We start from the raw sequence: 21,798 nt of genomic DNA, 5'->3' as shown, positions 1-21,798 counted from the left end.
CTTTCTTGTGGTCTTGTGGAAAGATGAAACCACAATAAAATGTTTCTTAAATAAAGCGAATATTTTCCTTACCTTGGAATACACTATAATGTTCTGCAGAAACCAAGACCAGGAATATTATACCATCTAACCTTGTGACCGTCAGGTAACCTAGGCACTTTTCCAGTTCAACAAAGGATAGTGAGCAGAAGAGATGGATAACTCACAGCTCAGTAAATCAGAACATATTCTGAGACAGCCAGACAAATGGGAATTGCTTTAATGGGAATAACCAATTGGGTATTTTAACATTAGAAATACAAACAAAAAAGATAAAATTCCACTCCACAAAAAACCTTAGTTGCTAAGAATATGTTTGTGCAATACATTCCTTGCATAGTGATGGCAGTTTTGTGATAAATCCTACTCAAGGACATACACTGATTAATTGATACTATTTAAAAAGAGAGGTCAACAACACTAGACACACGATATCCTCCCATTTAATAACTAGAGACATTCCAGTCCTCCACATTCCCAAATCAGTGAAAGGCTTTATGATACAGACTGGATCAGCCTGGCCTGACTGCCGGTAGGAATGTGTTCGCCTTTACACCGACACCCTCACAGGGGATAAGATGACAGAAGGATTGTGGTGACCAAGCTCTCCACTTAATTTGTCTCATCTAACTTGCTGTGAAAATACAATTATAGTAATTACAGAAGCCAGGGAGTTGTTGTTTACAAGGGAAGATATGGCGTGTGAAATGAGAACATAGAACATTACGGTGCAGTACAGGCCCTTCGGCCCTTGATGTTGCACTGACCATTGAAACCAATGTGAAGCCCATCTAACCTACACTATTCCAGTATCATCCATATGTTTATCCAATGACCATTTAAATGCCCTTAAAGTTGGCGAGTCTACTACTGTTGCAGGCAGGGCATTCCACGCCTTTACTACTCTCCGAGTAAAGGACCTACCTCTGACATCTGCCCTATATCTATCACCCCTCAATTTAAAGCTATGTCCTCTCGTGCTAGCCATCACCATCCAAGGAAAAAGGCTCTCACTGTCCACCCTATCTAATCCTCTGATCATCTTGTATGTCTCTATTAAGTCACCTCTTAACCCTCTTCTCTCTAATGAAAACAGCCTCAAGTCCCTCAGCCTTTCCTCATAAGACCTTCCCTCCATACTAGGCAACATCCTGGTATATCTCCTCTGCACCCTTTCCAATGCTTCCACATCCTTCCTATAATGTGGCGACCAGAACTGTATGCAATACTCCAAGTGCGGCCGCACCAGAGTTTTGTACAGCTGCAACATGACCTCATGGCTCCAAAACTCAATCCCTCTACCAATACAACCTAATACACTGTACACCTTCCTAACAACCCTATCAACCTGGGTGGCAAATTTCAGGGATCTATGCACATGGACACTAAGATCTCTCTGCTCATCCGCACTACCAAGAATCTTACCATTAGCCCAGTACTCTGTATTCCTGGTTACTCCTTCCAAAGTGAATCACCTCACACTTTTCCGCATTAAAATCCATTTGCTACCTCTCAGCCCAGCTCTGCAGCTTATCTATGTCCCTCTGTAACCTGCAACATCCTTCCACTGTATCCACAACTCCACGGACTTTAGTGTCATCCACAAATTTACTAACCCATCCTTCTATGCCCTCATCCAGGTCATTTATAAAAATGACAAACAGCAGTGGCCCCAAAACAGATCCCTGCAGTACACCACTAGTAACTGAACTCCAGGATGAACATTTCCCATCAACCACCACCCTCTGCCTTCTTACAGCTAACCAATTTCTGATCCAAACTGCTAAATTCCCTCAATACCATGCCTCCGTATTTTCTGCAATAGCCTCCCGTGGGGAATCTTATCGACGCTTTACTGAATTCCATATACACCACATCAACCACTTCATCCTCATCCACCTGTTTAGTCACCTTCTCAAAGAACTCAATAAAGTTCTTGAGACATGACCTACCCTTCACAAAACCATGTTGACTATCCCTAATCAAATTATTCCTTTCTAGATGATTATAAATCCTATCTCTTATAATCCTTTCCAACACTTTACCCACAACCAAACTAAAGCTCACTGGTCTATAATTACCAGCGTTGTCTCTACTCCCCTTCTTGAACAAGGGGACAACATTTGCTATCCTCCAGTCTTCTGGCACTATTCCTGGACAATAAAGACATAAAGATCAAAGCCAAAGGCTCTGCAATCTCCTCCCTAGTTTCCCAGAGAATCCTAGGATAAATCCCATCCGGTCCAGGGAACTTATTTATTTTCACACTTTCCAGAATTGCTAACACCTCCTTCTTATGAACCTCAATCCCGTCTAGTCTAATAGCCTGTATTTCAGTATAAAGAAAAGCTAGCATTTCCCTGGCAATCAACTAATGGACAATCTGATACCTATCCAAACAGTTTTATGTGGGCTTTAGGCAGTTTGGGATGAAGGGACAGCCTGTTCAGTTTTGAACCAGCTTGAGTTTTGAGTGATTGACCAGAAAATTTCTAAACTAAAAGGTTGGAAAAGATGGAAAAGGTTAAACAGAAAGCCTAGGAACCCCCTCAGCCTGCTGAAATAAGGCAGCTAATGGTGCAAGAAAGGAAATTGGGAATGCACGATAGGCCAGGATTGGAGACACCCTGACCAGGTTGTTGGGGCCAGAAATGGCTGCGGAGATTTGGAAAGGTTATAGGGGACCGAAGAGGTTACAGATTTGCAAGTGTTACTGGGACTGAAGGGTGTTACTGAGATTTGGGAGTTTTATTGATACTGGAAAAGGTTCTAGAGAGCTGGGAGGTTTATAAGGACTGGAGAAAATTGCAAAAAAGCAAAGGCAAAGAAGAGTTGGGAGTCAATTTTTGCTTGCATTATACAACTTTTTAACCCTGGGATAAAGGGCTGGCATCAATAATAGGAACCATTTGGCCATCAGATTGTCGTAAAACCTCAAGTCATTCAACTAGTTCATTTCAGTGTTATTTCCATTGTAACATATTATGTATATCTCTGAGTTCTAAACTATTATGTAATCTTACAAAGAATAACAACTTTTTTACAGTCACAAGGTCAAGAATTTAACAGGTTTTTCAAGAAATAGTTTAACATTTCTGGCTTACAATGTTGTTTATAATTCCGGTATCACCCAGGAAGTTTGTTGAAGTTAAAGAAGATAAAATAATAGTTATCCTTCATGTCCAATTAAGTTTATGTGATATTCCTTTTAGCAGTTCTGGTTTAGCAAGTGAAATATCTGTGATTAGACCACGGGAGCAGTTTCAAATGTTTTCTCTCAGTCCAAGAATAAGCATTTCCCTGAACTGTCAGTGGCCAATGTGATATGATCATGTTTGGACATTCCCTAATGTTATTGTCATTCCTTCAACAGCCTTCCACCAGTGGCAGATTGGACAATTTGACAGTTTTCCTGATTTTACTAGACCTTGTATCCATCCATAATTCTGAGGACATCATCCAATATGGATGGCCCTAAATCGAGGTTCAAGCCAAGGGAAGATTCGGATCCGCTCAGGAATGAGTTAGAAGGGAAAAGGGTCTCATTATTGAGGGACATCTCATTGTTGAAGATTAAAGCTCTCTTCTCATCCAGCTGCTCAATGCCTATGACGGAGCATTCTGAAGAAGTGTTGGATTCCGTCAATAAAGAAACTGAAGACCCTGTTTTGCTGAATGTGGGGGTGGCAAACTCTTCTTCAGCATTGTGGAAACATTCTGTTGTATAGCTGACCGACAGTGACCGTTGGCCAGTGCCTTCCTCCAGATGGAGTCTAGGAGGCTTTGGAGGAGCTTGCTCCTGGTCCTGGCTTTTGTGCGCACCATCAAATGCTGGGAGAGAGACGGCATTTTTCAGAAGGGTAGGATAGTCACGTGCTCCATTGTTAAAACCTTGCTCATAGTTGTATTCTCCGTCCAGTCCTTGCCCCGTACTTTGAGAAGTTGGCCTCCGGTTGAGGTTTGGAAGGACATCATACTTGCCCTGTAAGAAGGAAATGTCCCCAAACATGTCACTTTCACCATCCTTCCCAATGTGGGCGCTGTGACGGAAATCACCCAAGGGTGGACTGATCATGTCACTGGACAGAACATCGCGCAATCTCATCTTCTTGCCCCGCTTTGGGGTCAAAGTCTTCAGATACATAGGGGTTTTGGCAGGCATATTGTGCTGTGATTCTCAGGCTGAATGAGTCCTCAATTGACAGAAAAGCCCAACTACTACAAAACAGTTGTTGATTTCTCTTCAGTGAAGCATCTCACTCACCCACGACTCCTGTTTTATTTCGGTATTAGCAGCACAGTTCAAGATAATTGTCACATTGACACCGGTGCCATTGGCCTTGGTTGTACCTGTGATTCCTCAGATGAAAAGATAACAGCCGGGACTATACAGCATCTGTCACCTCCTTATGCATCAGAGCCTGAAAACACACAAACAAATGAAGAATTAAATAATCATTGCACCAGTTTTACATCATTAATTAGAAATACTTAATCCTTTTTATGACCTCTAATCACATTTTAGCTCAACTGGTTTTTCTTTATTGTTTAATGTGCATATGACCAGCTGTTATGAGGGTCATTCTCTAGCTGGCATGTCCAAATTTAAAGGACTTGAACCAAATCAGGGGCTCCATCATACGCGAGATAACAAAGTGTGGAGCTCGATGAACACAGCAGGCCAAGCAGCATCTTAGGAGCACAAAAGCTGACGTTTCGGGCCTAGACCCTTCATCAGAGGGGTTCATCCACTTCACAATTTGTTATCTCGGATTCTCCAGCAAGATGCTGCTTGGCCTGCTGTGTTCGTCCAGCTTCACACTTTGTTATCTCGGATTTTCCAGCATCTGCAGTTCCCATTACTTTTGCTCCATCATATGCCTTCAGGGTGGACATGGTAGCAGACATTGGGAGCGCTATAAAGCCGTTGGGAAGTATTGGGACAAGGAAGGGAGATGAGCTAGGAGAAGTTGGGGAGAATTGGGAGGACTACAGGCCTGGTGAAGTTACAGAGATTGGAAGGATTGTCACAGCTGGAGGAGGCTTACAGAATTTAGGAGATATGTAAAGCTGGTGAAGGCTAGAGAGATTTTGGAAGGCTGTATGACTAAAGAATAGTAAAGAAAACTTGAGACATCCAGTCTCTACATTGTCAACTATAGTGACACTAATGAGCCCAATTTCATGAGTCAGGGTCATAGTGGTGTCAGTGACACCTGTAAGCTCTACAGATGAAATTCAAGACACTCTCACAAAGTGAATTCAAGTTCTAATTCAGGTTCTACTATTGTCAATAATAAAGAAAAAAAAATCAATGGGTTGTTCCTAATTCTCTGCACAAAGGATTAGCACAACAATAAAGACAGTAGGAAAACAAAATACGCTCATTAATTCATAGATAATGGGAACTGCAGATGCTGGAGAATCCGAGGTAACAAAGTGTGGAGCTGGATGAACACAGCAGGCCAAGTAGCATCTTAGGAGCACCAAAGCTGATGTTTCGGGCCTAGACCCTTCGTCAGAAGAAAGGGTTTGATGAAGGGTCTAGGACTGAAATGTCAGTTTTTATGCTCCTAAGATGCTGCTTGGCCTGCTGTATTCATCCAGCTCCACACTTTGTCATCACACATTAATTCATGTTTCCTTTCTCCTTCAAAGAACCCTTTTGATCTTAGTACCAAACCTTCTCAAATCCTCCGCTCTTGCCCATTAATATGAATGTTGAAAATTATGAGGGGATGCTCGTAAAATCATTTCTGCTGAACTTGAAGTAAATTCCATTCCCTTGTGTAAAATACTGCAATAATTCCCATTATTTACTTGATCTAAACATTCTACTACAGGCCAAATGTCAAAAACTCAGTTGAATTCATTCAGTAAACAAGACTGTTGCCAATTTTAGTCCTGAAAAGATTCCGTTGGTATTGATCCATTGTGAGGATCCCACCAAATTACTGAGGAGAATTTTATCAAATGATGAAAAAGTACTGACTCCCCATCATACACAAATAAAGCATACATTGCTTCACCCAAACCTGGCAGCCACACCGGTAGAAGTTGGTCAGTGTTGCCTGGAAAAGTCTTCTTCAAACTCAAATATTTGACATTATATTTGGGTGGCTATGCAAGCATGCTGAAGTATATTCTCCATTCTCTTTCTATGTCCACACATACTGTTATAGCAACAGTGCAGGGTTAGAGAAAGTAATGAACCACATATACATCAATCCATCTTTATGATTGCTGAAAGCCAATCCTTGAAATGAAGGGGGAGAAAACTCCAGGGTGTAGCCTTTCCAATTGACATTATCTGAGCCTTTCCTTTAATCCGTTGTAGCAGGCAGAGCTTAAACATGCACTTTCCAGCCCAGAGTTAGATTCACTACAACTGCAGCACTAAAGACTCCTTTATGCCAATCATTTGACAACATGAAATTAACATTACTAAGAAAATCAAGACCCAAGTATTTATAGGGTGTGAGGCTACAAATAATTGAGTCACAAATCTTCCTGAGGAGAAGTAGACATATGGGGTCTCAGCCCTCCTTATCGGAAGTTGGATGCAATGAATAATATTTCCAAACACTCTGTTTAGGCTATAAATGACCAATAGGGAGTTGGCATTGTGTAAATTGCCTTCTTCAACAAACACTTCTATGCAGGTGTTTGGTGAATCCACGCAAGAGAAAAGAATGCAAGGATACATTTCACAACCAATGAAGTACTTTGAAATGCCATCACTGTGGTAATACAGGAAATGCAACATCAAATTTATACACAGCTGGACTCTGAAAATCTAGGTGACCTAAACTATCAAGCCTATTCAGCACAATCTGGGCTTTTATGTATCAGCGCTGTCTAAACAGAGAAACATGACAGAAATGTGTTGAAAACTAGATTTAAGCTGGCCTGGAAACCATTTTGGCCTGGCTACAGGCCCACTGCAGCTAATAGCTTGAATTTTGATTCCCAAAGATTTTGTTTGTTGGCAGAAGGCCCACATTCTCAGGGTGATGGATTTGTTGGCCTTCCTTAAGTAGACATTTCAACATCACCATAAAATATACCCCATAGTGCATATCCAAGGCGATGGTTTCACTTAACCTGGAGAGTGGCTCAGATTTTCATCAACATGCATCATTCAATTATAAAGCTATTTTTGAAAGGAAAGGCTAGTTTCTACGGATCCAACATCAGTATAGGTTACAAAGAAAAGAAGGTCAGATGAATAGAAGAGCTCTCCAAATGATTGGATTCCGCTTAGTTACTGCTTTCATTTCTTAGAAATGAATGAGGGCTTTTCAAGAGTGTGCAATGAATGGATAATTTGTCCTGAGTGTTTATTAACTAAATAGTTAATATTAAACACATTTTCTATGAAATACATTTATTACAGTAACAGTCATTCTGACCACACTATAGGATGGGGCATACAGAGCAATTAGGAAAGGTGCCATAACAGAAAGCAGATGAAGAGACCGATAAAAAGGAGTGATAAGAATTGAAAACAAAGTTAGAAATCAAAATGAGGGTTAACACAAAGTAATAAAGAGAGAGAGAGACACACACACACACACAAAAAACTGAATTTTGATAGGGGCAGACTAGACAGATTGGGATACGGAATCAATTAGTTAGTCTGTCCCTTCTCCTCCCTCTGTTCAACCTGGATCTTGCTGGGATGGTTAGATTTTTAAAGTTTTAACATCTCAACCCCACCCATTTGTTTTGTTTTGGGAGTTAAAAGCCAGCCTGAAAAATGAGATAACAAGGTGTAGAGTTGGATGAACACAGCAGGCCAATCAGCATCAGAGGAGCAGGAAAGCTGACGTTACAGTTCTGGACCCTTCTTCAGAAATTCTGGCCTGCTGTGTTCATCCAGCTCTATACCTTGTTATCTCATTTCTCAGGCTGGCTGTTATGACAGACTTGGGAAAAAGAAACAGTTACAGAAAATATTTTAAAATAATTATTAGTGTATAAACAGTTCATCAGAACTCATCTGGAAATTCACTTGGATTAATACCAAGAGCCAGGAATTACATTGAAACCCACAGCCTGCAGAGATAATGAACATTTAACCTCTCCCAGGTCACAAGCTGTATCACAATAACCAGTGGGAACAATGGAGATGCAATAGATAACCAATATATGAACCAACACCCCTTTGTTACAGGATGCAACAATTTGGATTAATTTACCTTTAAAGGGTTGGGGATTGTACAAACAAATTAAAAGCTTCCAAGTTTAGGCACTCTGTTGTTTGGCTTTGGAGACACTCGCTTCTGTATCAGAAATGGACCACAGCAGTTCAAGGCTGCAGCTCACCGCTTCTTTCTCAAGGGGCAACTAGGGACGGGCAATAAATGTTAGTCCAGTCAGCGACGCCCACACCTCGTTAATGAATAAAAACAAAAGGAGAGGCTCAAGACCCATAACAAACTGCCACACATGAACCAACCTGGTTGAGTTAGTGCTAACCATACTCAGATATGTTGGTGGAATATAGAACTAGTCTGTGATGCGGATACAATCAAAGCAGAAGCTTTCACTTAAACTGAGGGAGTGTTGCCATGTCAGAGATATCTGTAAGATGAGGCATTAAACAGAGTCTGACTAACTTTTCAGGTATGCATAAGATATTTCATGGCCTCAATCAAAGCAAGTCCTGCTGGTGAAGGTAACAAAGTGTGGAGCTGGATGAACACAGCAGGCCAAGTGAGATGCTGCTTGGCCTGCTGTGTTCATCCAGCTCCACACTTTGTTATCTTGGATTCTACAGCATCTGCAGTTCCCATTATCACAAGTCCTTCTGGTGTCCTGGCTAACACTCATCCCTAAAACATCATCAAAAACTGAATGGTCCATAGCTTTCCAGATAAGTATCAGGTAATTTATGCCAATATTAACAGCAAGACGGCCAGAGGTTTTGTAGATAAATGTGAAAGTCTCCAGAATAAGCTGTTTGATTTATCTTGCACAAGCATTATCTCATCCTTAGTCTTCTTGTTAATTTTAAGGAGATATGTTTAAGGTGAGAAGGGGAAGATTAAAAAAGGACCTGAGGGGCACAGAGGGCAGTGAATGTATGGAATTAGCTGCCAAAAGAAGTGGCAGGGGTGAGTACAATTACAACATTTAAAAGACGTTTGGACACGGACATAACTGGGAACGGTTGAGATGGATATGGGCCAAATGGGACTGGTTAAGTTTGGGAAATCTGGTCAGCTTGGACGAGTTGGACTGTAGGGTCTGTTTCCATGCTATATGACTCTATGACTATGATGCTGGATTTGCACACTAACTGCTATCAGGTATTTTTTAATCAGCTTGTTCAGATGTGCTATGATGTACTTCTGGAGCAGATGGCGCTTGAACCTAGGTCTCCTGGCTCAGAGTTTGGGACACATCGCTGTGCGACAAATGCCTCACTAATCATTCTTAAACTTGTCACTGAAAGTAGGGTCTGGTATCTAATGATAAGTACCCTAGTAATTGTTAATACAACATTAATAAATCCATCAGGTACATTCTTGTAAACTGTAGGACTCGTTCCTGCATGTGGGTGCAGTGGTAGTGTCCCTACTGTAGATAAAGAGGCCTGGGTTCAAGTGCCGCCTGCTGCAGAGGTGCATCATAACATTTCTGAACAGACTGATTTCGAAAAAGAATCCTGCATGTGGTACATGTTTCTTAGATTAATAAAATTCAAAAGGTTATACTTCTCAAATTTCAAACCTTATATCTTATTTTATCCCTTACTTTTCTTATTCATTGTTCACTGTCTTAACTGATCTTTAATTATAATTTTACTCTAATTCACATACTTTCTTCATGGTTCATCTTTTCTTTGCCTTATTCCTTAAATTTTACAGTTTGATCATTTACTGAGGTCCCAAATGCCATGCATTACTCCCTGTCTGACCAGCATTAGTGAAAAATTATGTTCATGCTGAAGTGTGAGGGAAAGGGTCTAACTAATAAACGAGCCACGTCGCCAAGCCAGAAGGATTTAGTCATTTATCTCATTGCTGTTGCAAAAATGGCTGCCCTTTGCCTGTAACAATTTAATTAGTTACAAAGCAATTTTGAAATATCTGAAATATTTTAAAGGCATTAAACAAATAAATGTTACAAAATCTGGTCACTGTATTTGATCACAGAATTGTCACAGCGTAAGAGGAGGCCATTTAGCCTGCCATTACTGTACCGGCTGTTAGAATGAGCAACTCACTTGTTGCTATTTTTCCTCCTTCCCTCTGTAAACATGCACATTCTTTTTTAGATTACACTATAATCCCTTTTTCAATGCTTTGCATGAATCTGCCAACAGGCAGCATAGTCTGGACCCTAATCACTGGTTGTGTTGAAAAATAGTTTGCCCTTTGTCACTTTTGCTTCTTTTACCAATTATTTTAAAACTCTGCTCTCGTTCTCAATTCCTTCTGATTAACAGATCATTGCTGTACAGACCCCACATGATTTTTAATGAGCTTTTTAACAAAGCTGTTTTAATGTGTTAGACATTGTCTTGTTACGGAGTCATAGAGTAATACAGCACAGAAACAGACCCTTTGGTTCAACTTGTCTATGCTGACCATGTTTCCCAAACTAAACTAGTCCCATTTGCCTGCATTTGGCCCATTTCCTTCTATACCTTTCCCATTCACGTACCTGTCCAAATGTCTTTTAAATGTTCTAACTATACCTGCATCTACCACTTCCTCCGACAATTGAGAACCACTATGTGAAGGGTCAAGGTCTATTGTGCAGGAAATCAACAAGGTTGAAGAGAGCAACAGATGAGATAAATTTAGAAGCAGTAATCTGATTACTTAGATAATTACAAAATAGAGATAACTGTTTCCAACAACTAATGGGGACCAGAGTATACAATGTTAAGAAATCAAATGCAACAGGAGGTAAAGATTCTTTATGGTTAAGGTTTGCAAGGCACTACCTTTTAGGTGTGGATATCGGTTAAATAATAGCTCTCAAAAGGTAAATGGGATAAATACCCAAATGAATAAAAGTTACAATGATATGTGGAAAGAGCAGGAACTCAGGCTAACTTGATTGTTCTTCAAAAGATCTACCACAGAATGGACAGAATGAATGACTTCATTCTAGGGTGCAGCATGATTCCATGATTTAATTACATGAAGGTTTCCGATTAAGTTTGGATTGGAAATGAAGACTAATATAGTTAAAAAACTGTCCAGATCTGAGGCCTGGTAAAGAATGAGTTAAAGTTTCAGGCAGCATTTTAAACGTTACTGGGCAGAATCACACCGTGCAACAATAACAGCAAGTATATTTACATTGTCGTACAAAATGATTCCATCTCTTATTTTACTGTTCTGATAATTAATTTAAAATAAACAGATTAATGCTTCTGCCAGAAATGTGGATTATAGAATTTTATATTTGTCCAATTTTATATCATATAATGATGCCGACTCCTTTCATTGTAATACTGAAACAACTCCACGAAGGTTGGTATCCCATCATCAGTTACCCTTTATTTACACATGCATTGTACATGACACTGACACAGCTAGTTCAGAGCTGGCTCCCAGAGCAAACAGAAACCTTGACATTCCTGTTTATATCCATCAGGCAGGACTCCCTGATTGGGCCAGGTTAACAGCCCCAAACAAAAAACTCATTTTCTATGATATCCACCTGGCTGACATCACTCCAATTACTGCAAATACAGTTAAAATAAAGTGAGAAGCAAGGAGGGCACTGTATTTCCAGCTCTACAGAAACAAGAGCCAAAGTTCCTAAAAGTGCTGGCTACATGAATAGAGACACCTAAGAGGATAGATGCCTTCTTTATAAATCCGTCTGTACTTCAAGTTCACCTTGACCATATTTTGAATTTTAAGCCTCAATAAATCCAATTAAGGATGTCATTTATGTAACTCTGCTGTAATTCACCACCAATTCCCACACCTGAACTCAGGCAACATTGGGGACAATCACAATTTGTCTTTGAATAAAAAAAGTTGGTGTGAAAATAGTACATTATGAATTACACTATTGATTTACATACTATTAGAACCTTAGATCCCCATGAGATTCTGCTACAGGTAGTTATTGTATTGTGGTGTACATAAGCAGCATCAGAGAATACACAAACACACAGTGGACCATTTGACCCTTGAGCCTGCTCCACCATTCAATAAGATCATGGCTGATCTGATCATGGTCTCAACTCCATTTTTCCTCCCATGCCCCATAACCCTTGACTCTTTCATTACAAAAAAATTATCTCACTTTGTCTTAATGCAGTCAATGATCCATCCTCCACTGCTACCTAACAACTCTCAGAGATAAGAGTTCTTCTCACCTTCATCTCAAATGGTAAACCACAAATTCACAAAGTGAAATATCATTTTGGCATCAACCCTGTCAAATCCTCTTTTAGAAGGGTCTACTTTAATTCTTCTAAACTCCAATGGTATAAGCCCACCTTGGTCAATGTTTCCTCATAATTTAACCACTTCATACTAGAATCAGGCAAATGAGCCTCCCTGAACTGCTTCTGTTACAATTATATCCTTTCTTAAGTAAGTTTATCAAAACTGTATACAATTTACTAGATGCAGTCTAACTAACTGACTGGCACAATAGCAGCTATACTTCTTTTATATTTGATTTTGCAGCAATAAACACCAACATTCTGTCTGTTCTGCCCATGCTAAGAATCCTTAATGACTTTCAGCAGTGCATCTTGCAGATGGTACAAACTTCTGCTACTGACAATCGGTAGTGGAGGGAATGGGATTGAACATTTGTGGATGTGGCACTAATCAAACAGGCTGCTTTGTCTTTGATGTTGACAACCTTTTTGAGTGCTGTTGGAGCTGCACCCATCCAGGCAATTGGAGATTATTCCGTCACATTGTCAGAGATGGATGGGCTTTGGGGAGTCAGGAAGCGATTTCCTCACTACCAGATTCCTATCCTCTAACCTGCTCTTGTAGCCACTGTATTTACATGGCTAATCTAGTTCAGTTTCTGGTCAAGCCCAGGATGTTGATAATTGGGGATTCAGTAATGGTAGTGCCATTGAATTCCAAGGAGCGATGGTTAGATTCTCTCTAACGGAGATGGTTATTGCCTGTCATTTGTGTGGCATGAATGTTGCCTTGCCACTTTTCAGTCTAAGTTTGGATAATGCCAGGTGATGTATTTGGATATGGACTGCTTCAGTATGTGAAGAATGGCAAATAATGCCAAACATTGTACAATCAATGGCAAACATCCCCACTTCTGTCCTTCTGATGGAGGGAACGTCAATGATGGAGCAACTGAAAATCATTAGACTTTACATTCTTTGCCTTTTTTTTCTGCCAAAGAGGAGAATTTAACATGTCCCCACATTGTAATCCATCTGCCAAATTTTGCCCACTCACTTACAGAAACGACAGAGGGATCTGGAGAGGTTGTACCTTCTCGACAACATATTTTCCACTTATCTTTGTCTCATCACAAAATGTATCCACATTCCGTCCTTTCATCCGAGTATTTGAATTTAGGTGAGGTCTGAAGCACTGATCCCTGTGACATTTAATTTGTACCAGCTTGCCAACATTAAGATGACGTATTCCCTACTCTCTGGCTCTTGTTAGCTCAACAGTTCTTTACCTGTGCTAACATGTTACAACATTTCACGCTGTCTGATGTCATTTCATACTGCATATGTAGCAGGCGATTGCCTTGACTCACCTTTCACCTCTGAACTGAAGGCTCTGTAAGTGGTCTAAAGCTTTTTCCTTTCGAAATTTATAACAAGTCATCCTGCACTACTGCCATGTATTGAATGGCAGAGGCTTAAATGTTTGCTGGCACAGTAATCAGATGGAGCCACACATCTGTTCTATTAGAAACAAGATTTAATGATTCTTTTAAAGAAGGGGGTGATTTATGCAGCTAGCCTCTTAGTAAAGATACCAAATACACAATATGCTTAATGGACCATAATTAGCAAACATGTAAATGTGAGTGGAACTGAAGGACATTTCACCAGAGTACCAAATTTTTAAAAGTGAATACAACTAATTCTGCCGAGATAGAAGTGTTTGCTCTGTGTCCTTGGAAAGCACTTGGGATACTTTACCGTGTAGATAAAAATAAGTTTTAATCTTCTATTTCCCATAACTGCCTTTTATTAAAAAGTGAGAGCTTTGATCGATTGGATGGCAAAAGCAAAATTTGGGTAAATTGACTGAGAGGCATTAATAGGAATCAGTGGAGTGAACTATCATCTGCAAGAATGTTCTAAAAAGGTAAGTCTTTGAAAAGGTAGTAACTCATCTGCTCCCCTTCCATCACTGCTTCACATTAGCAGCTGTGCCATCACCTGTCAGGGCTTTAGGTTGTGGAGTTCTCGAAACCTCCCAGCATCTCTTTCCTTTTTTAAGATGTTCCTTAAAACTGACTGTTGAACAAATCTGCCCCATCATCTCCATATGTGGCCCAGTATCAGATTTTGCTTTATAAGGACACTCAGCAGTGTTTTGGGATGTTTTATTATGTTATGAATAGAATATGCAAATATCAAATTGATTTCCACTAATTATGAAGTTTCACAACCTACAAAAGTAAGTAGTGCAGGGAAGACCTCTTCAGTAGCTAGAAACTGATCAAGGAACAAAATTAACTTGGGAAACTTTCGTTAAATATGAATATTCACAAGCTCGTCAGGTTACTAGTACATATGCTACTTTGGGGAACTTTCACTCAATAAAAAATGATTAGGCTATGAATCGGTGAGGGAGAGGAATCTGGTACATTATCTTTTCTTAGCATTATGGTCTTGACTTTGTGCCAGGGTGGGGACGGGAAAGCATGTTTGTGGCTTCATTTAAGAGAGTGTTGTTTCTACAATGCACATTTCCTACTGGAATGTTTTTCCTATTAAATATTAAGCATCTCTCCCACTCAGACTGCTGAAATCATGCACATCATTGTCCAAAGCAGCAGGTGGATTAATGTTCTGCCCAGTAGAGGTCAGCACACTCATGATAAAATCTGTAAGATAATGCTCAAGACCTTTCTGGCCCGAAAACCTCAGTGGCTCGTACTAAACTTTTGACTTACTCAACAGCAACCCATTTAACTGAGGGTCAGTTTGGGTTCTGCCAGGGCCATTCAGCTCCTGACCTCAACACAGCCTTGGTTCAAACAGGGGCAAAAGCGCAAAAGCCCAGACAGGGGTGTAAACCAGTGTCCTTGAATCAAGGCAGTATTTGACCAAGTGTGGCATCAAGGAGCTCCAAAACTGAAATCAGTGGGAATCGGGGAAAACGCTCCACTGGTTAGTGCCATTCCTAGCACCACCGAGAAATAGTTGTGGATGTTGCAGGTCAATTAATTCAGGCACAGGAAATTGTTTCAGGAGTTCCTCAGAGTAGATACATTTTAATCAACTTGACCAGAGATATTATTGCACACCTGTGGAACAGGTGAGACTTGAACCAAGGTCTCCCGACCCAGAGGTTTGTTGCTACCAGTATCCCATAATAGCCCTTAGTCCCTCAGACTAGTGACTTGGGTACAACCATCTTCAGCTGCTTCAATGACTTTCTCTCCATCATGAAGTCAGACATGAGGATGTTTGCAAATTGTCTCACTGAGGTCAAAATTGTTCACGATTCCTCAGATACTGAAGCAGTCTGCATCCATATACAGCAAGAGTTGGATAATATCCAGGCTTAAACAGATAAGTGACAAGTAACATGTGTGCCACACCAGTGCCAGGCAATGACCATGTCCAACAAGAGAGAATCTTCCCTTGACATTCAATGGTATTACCATCACTGAAGCCCCCACCTCCAACATCATGGGGGTTATGATGTAAAGTAGCAGTTAAATGATTAGCATTGATGTGCTGGTTAATGTAAAGCAGTTAACTTTTAAGTAGATGAATAGAGTGACATTGTGACACTGTAATACTGCATTAAAATTATGGCAATTCCAATCTCATGTTGTTTACTGCAATTTTTGGGAAGTGTTTTTACATTAGAAATAATATCTGCATTATATATATCTGAAAAAGAGGTTTCTTCTGATATTTGTTTGATTTACCCTCCCGGACCCCTTCACGTCTGATGTATCACAGCCTACTGTAGCTACTCAACTTCTTGGTCATGAGGAAAGCAAGCATTTTTATTGCTATAACTGAAGCCACTAATTTTTATCCACCACACAATCATTGACTAATGCAATGTCATCAAGACATTATCAAAAGAATTAGATGTTTTATATGTCATTGAATCTCTACAGTGTGGAAACTGGTCCTTTGCCATAAGTTCATAGATACATCTTCATGCTTTCTGGACACTCTTCCATCAATGCAGTCAATACTGATTAATGGCAATATTCTGAAGAAAAGATTCCAAGCTTTTAAAAGTCAAATTTAGGACCGGTTCAGAGGAAAACAAATCTTCATTTTCTGGTGAAACCCTGATTTGCTACCATTGCACCAAGGGGCCATTGGATTCATCAGAAATACAGACTTTTGAAGAAATATATCAATATCTTACTGTTAGTTAAGACATTTGTTAATGTTTAAATTATGAACTGTTTTCATTTTTATGGTTTAAACAGGTACCTTTTTATCCACTAGTTGAGCCCTATTATCATTGACCAGAAACTGAACTGCACCAGCCACATAAATACTGTGGTTACAAGATAAGGTTAGAGGTTGGGAACTCTGCAGCGAGCAATTTACCTCCTGACTCCCAAAACGAGCCCTCCATCTAGAAGACACAAGTCAAGAGTCTGATGAAATACTCATTATTTGTCTGGATGAGCGCAGCTCCAACAATACTCAAAAAGCTCAATACTATCCAGGACAAAGCAACTCACTTGATTGGGTCCCCATTAACAACCTTAAACATTCACTCTGTCCACGATGCTGACAGTGTGTACCATATGAAAAATGCACTGCAGCAACTTGCCCAGCCCCCTTCGATAGAGAAGCACTGCTGCCACACAGCGTCAGGGACCCAGGTTCGATTCCGTCCTCGGGCAACTGTCTGTGTGGAGTATGCACATACTCCCTGTGTCTGTGTGGGTTTCCTCTGGGTGCTCCGGTTTCTTCCGATAGTCCAAAGATGTGCAGTTTAGGTGGACTGGCCAAGCTAAATTGCCCATAGTGTTCAGGGATGTGTAGGTTAGGTGAGTTTTGTGGAATGGGTCTGGGTGGAATGCTGTGAGGGTCAGTGACGACTTGTTGGTCTGAAGGGCCTATTTCCACACTGTAGGGAATCTATGATGATTTCCAATGGACCTAGAAGGACAGGGGCAACAGATACATGGGAACATCCCCAAATGCAAGTTTCTGTCCTAGCTATGCATGATTCAGTTTTAGAAATTGATTGCTATTCCTTCTCTGTCACTGGGTGAAAGCCCTGGAACTCCCTTCTTAACAGCACTGTAGGTGAACCTGTGTCACGTGGGCTGCAATGCTTCTTGAAGGCAGATCACCACCACCTTCTCAAAGGCAATTAGGAATTAGCAACAAATGTTGAGCTAGCCATCAAAATCCCATGATCAAACAAATGAAACTATACAACAATGTCTATGCTTAAAAAGGGTTTACTTGGATGTGCTTCACCTCAGGATGTGAAAGTTGATACATAAATGCATTTGACTTCAGTTAAAGTGGCATAGCTTGCTCCCAATTCTGCCTGGATTGCTGTTATTTTGGGTTTGGTGGGACATGCATTTCATGCAGACCCTGAAAATTTGGTTCTCCAGCCAGGTTAAAAGCAAAATGCCATTCTGGTTGTCAATCTCATAAATTTCACAGTTATGTTGAACCCATGCCATAGTCATAGAGTCACAGAGTTTTACAAAATGGAAGTACACCTTTCAGTCAATCGTTTCTGCATCAGTCATTAGGCACCTATCAACTCTAATCTCAATTTTCCAGCAATTGGTCTATAGCCTTATGTGCTATTGCATTTCAAGAGTTCATTTAAATACTTACATGTCACGAGGGTTCCCACCTCTACCACCTCTTCAATCAGTGAGTTCTAGCTATCCCTCATCCTCTAAGTAAAGTAAACTTCCTCAAATCCCCTCTAAATTTGCTGCCCTTACTTTAAATCTATGCCTTCCTAACCTAACTTTTCGGTGTCCATGTACACAGATCCTTGAAAGTTGCCACCCAGGTTGACAGGGCTGTTAAGAAGGCATACAGTGTTTTAGCTTTTATTAATAGAGGGATCGAGTTCCGGAACTAAGAGGTTATGGTGAAGCTGTACAAAACTCTGGTGCGGCCGTACTTGGAGTATTGTGTACAGTTCTGGTCACCGCATTATAAGAAGGATGTGGAAGCTTTGGAAAGGTGCAGAGGAGATTTACTAGGATGTTGCCTGGTATGGAGGGAAGGTCTTATGAGGAAAGGCTGGGGGGCTTGAGGCTGTTTTCATTAGAGAGAAGAAGGTTGAGAGGTGACTTAATTGAAACATATAAAATAATCAGAGGGTGAGATAGGGTCGATAGGGAGAGCCTTTTTCCTAGGACGGTGACGGCGAGCACGAGGGGGCACAGCTTTAAATTGAGGGGTGAAAGATATAGGACAGATGTCAGAGGTAGTTTCTTTACTCAGAGAGTAGTAAGGGAATGGAACGCTTTGCCTGCAACGGTAGTAGATTCGCCAACTTTAGGTACATTTAAGTCGTCATTGGATAAGCATATGGACGTACATGGAATAGTGTAGGTTAGATGGGCTTGAGATCGGTATGACAGTTCGGCACAACATCAAGGGCCGAAGCACCTGTACTGTGCTGTAATGTTCTATCTATCTATCTAACTAAGATTTTATTCAGCTTCAGCATAACCTCCTGTACTGTACTCATAATTGACTAGAAAAGACAAGTGTCATATGCCTTCTTATCAAAATTATCATTTTGTCGAGCTGCCTTCAAGGATTTATGGACATGAACACCAAGGTCCCTCTGATCCTCTCTACTTCCTAGGGTCTCACCATTCAGTGAATATTCCCTTGCCTTATTAGTGCTCTTCAAATGCATCACCTCATGCTTTTAGAATTAAATTCCATTTGCCACTGCCCTGCCCATTTGACCAACCCATCTATGTTATGCTGTAGTCTAAGGGTTTCCTTCTTGCTATGTGCTGAGAAGTGGTCACAATACAGGCCAAAAAACCCAGTAGTCCAGAATTTTGCAGCAAAAAACAGCAAATTTAAGGGTGCATTCCGTTTTTAACTGTAAATAATCAGAAACCTTTCATAAGAGAAAGATATCTGGTGATTGTGAATTGCCAGATGATTTTCATTCTGTGCCATTAGCCTCACAAAACCTAGCGCCTGGTTTCAACGTGCAAGAGTTTTGTAAATTGCAGCGTTTCTATATTAATCATTAAATAAAACTGCTGCAGAAAAATGATTGCTATTACTTAGAAGTATCCAAATAATGGCAAAATTATCGTTCTTTTCTTTAATGTATCTCAATGTTTCTGTACAAAAAAGTGAACAATTTAAATTATGGAGTAGTTCCCATTTGCAGCTAGTAAATTGCTCCTGGAAAATTTTAATAGTTTAAGTATTAAATGTTTAGTGCTACTTTCTTTATCTTTTGTTTATTTTTCTCAACGCACTCTTTCCTCAATTTATTTTTCTTAAGGAATCTGAAATGAATTTAAATTTCCCTATTACCTTCTCCGTTTTCTCTCCCTCTCATTTTCAGTTCTTAAATCTAATGAATTAATGTTCGTTCTGTCGCTCACTCTGATCCCCTTTATAAACTCACATTCCAGTACAAATCGTTTTGCAGCCTCTTTCTCATTTCATAAGGGCAACATTCAACAATTAGAATGACACAATTGTAATCCTTAAACCAAAATACTGACGGAACTGTGATCACGAAACATTTTATAACTGTCTACATCTCAAACAACAAGGGAGACTCCAAGTGAACAGGACTCAAAAACTAAATTCTGGCAATCGTTTTTTAAAAGAGAAGGTCCAGCAACGCGAAAGAAAATCACTATCTGTATAGATCACTGAAACGGCTTACCTGAAGAAGTCGCTCTATGTGTGTGCATTCTAAATAGTTTTGTTCCTTTCTGGTTTGACTGCAATTGGAAGAAAAAAATTGTTGGAGCGAAAAACAGACGGCCAGGCTGCCTGTGTGTGTTTCAGTACGCAGTGTTCTGGAACTCACTAAATTCCTAGCAGGCAACCCGCGGCGGAAGATCTGTCCAATGTCAAGAAACAGTTTGAGTCACTCTGCCACATGCCTTGAAGTGTGAGAGCGTGCGCGGGGAGTAGGCAAAGCAGAGAGTAGGAGTACTGGGAGGGAACGGATGGCGATCCTGGACTTCAACCTCAGGAAGTTGACGTCAGGATGATAACACTGCTTAAGCTCCTCCACAAACTGTCCTTTCCTGAGGGTCTGGAAAATGCTACCTCATATTCGGATTAAATCTCAGCATTACAGGCAGTGTGTGAGTCGCCTCCCCATTCTTGCTGTTTTATTGTATTTTCAATAGCCTGTAATACTTGTTTTTCACTGGAGCGTAGGAGGTTGAAGGATGACTTTATTGCGGTGTAGAAAATCAGGACATGCATAGATAAGGTGAATGGCAAGTGTCTGCTCCCTGGGGTGGGGGAATTTCAAGATGCAGGGTCATACTTTTTAGGTGAGAGGAGAAAGATTTAAAAAAGGAATACGGGCACTTGTTTTTACACAGAGAATGGTGTGTGTATGGTATGAACTTCCAGAGTAAGTGGTAGATGTGGATACAGTTGCGATTTTTAAAAGACAATTAGATAAATACAGGAATAGGAAATGTTTGGCAGGATATGGGCCAAGCGCAGTCAGGTGGGTCCAGTTTAGTTTGGGATTATGGTCAGTATGGACTGCATAGTCCGAAGGGTCTGTTACTGTGCTGCATGATTCTCTGACTCTGCAAAGGGAGGGTAACCCTTTTCAAAGTGTCACCAGCAGAGGCGGGAGAATATGGTTGTTTCTTCTGAATTATCAAGTTGCCCTTTGAATCACGCGTAGTCTCTCCTTCAATATACCTGTGAAGGGTAAAGAGGGAAAGAAGACCAGTGCATGTATGGGTAAATGTACAACTTAAAACAAAGTAAGAATAAATATATTGTGGATTCTGAGTGGCTGCACTGTCTTTTAAAGAATGCTTAGCTTCTCTGTTTGAAAACAACCTGCATGACGTATTAAATTTCAAAATAAGAAAATCCACCAATCAGTAAATCTATTGATTAAAAAACTTTTAATAATTAGTACAGTAACTACCAATCAGGACATTATCTTCAACTAGAATTACAAAAGTTGACATGGTCCATTATTGTGGAAAGATGTTGAAGTTTAATGAATGCAGTCCCTTTCCAATCAAACACAGACTTTGAAATGACTGGACATTTTTTCCCTCCTATTGTCTGGTTTGGTGAGACTGCCTCCATCTGTTCTATACATACACATCCGAACGTTATCAAAGTTTCTCTAACAATGCTTCTCTTTTCACCACAACACTGTTAACAGGGGATTTCCTCCGGGGTGTACTCTTTTGGGTCCTTTCGCTTCCTCAAGCTTCTGATCCTGTACAACATTACAAGGTCAATTTCCACATCTGTGTTGATGATGTTCAACTCCACCTGTTCTCAGACCTTCTCAGCTCCTTCATGCCACTAGACTTTTTATCGAACAGTTTTTGTCTGCATGAAATGCTCCTTTCATCAGCTGAACGTTA

At 40.4% G+C, this 21,798-nt stretch overlaps 1 protein-coding gene across 1 annotated transcript; it reads right to left on the bottom strand.

Moving 5' to 3' along the window:
* Positions 1-241: 241 nt before the first annotated feature.
* zgc:154093 (uncharacterized protein LOC777623 homolog) lies at positions 242-20,491 on the bottom strand. Its single transcript, XM_048522203.2, has 2 exons — positions 20,100-20,491; positions 242-4,460 (listed from the first exon to the last, which is right to left on the bottom strand). The coding sequence occupies exon 2, from the start codon at positions 4,199-4,201 to the stop codon at positions 3,461-3,463; it is 741 nt and encodes a 246-aa protein (XP_048378160.1). The 5' UTR covers positions 4,202-4,460; positions 20,100-20,491; the 3' UTR covers positions 242-3,460.
* Between the last annotated feature and the right edge of the window lie 1,307 nt (positions 20,492-21,798).

Source organism: Stegostoma tigrinum, chromosome 39 (genome assembly GCF_030684315.1).
Source record: "Stegostoma tigrinum isolate sSteTig4 chromosome 39, sSteTig4.hap1, whole genome shotgun sequence".
Classification (NCBI taxonomy): Eukaryota; Metazoa; Chordata; class Chondrichthyes; order Orectolobiformes; family Stegostomatidae; genus Stegostoma; species Stegostoma tigrinum.
The sequence above is the reverse complement of the archived record's forward strand: the minus strand, read 5'-3'. Positions and strand labels throughout refer to the sequence as shown.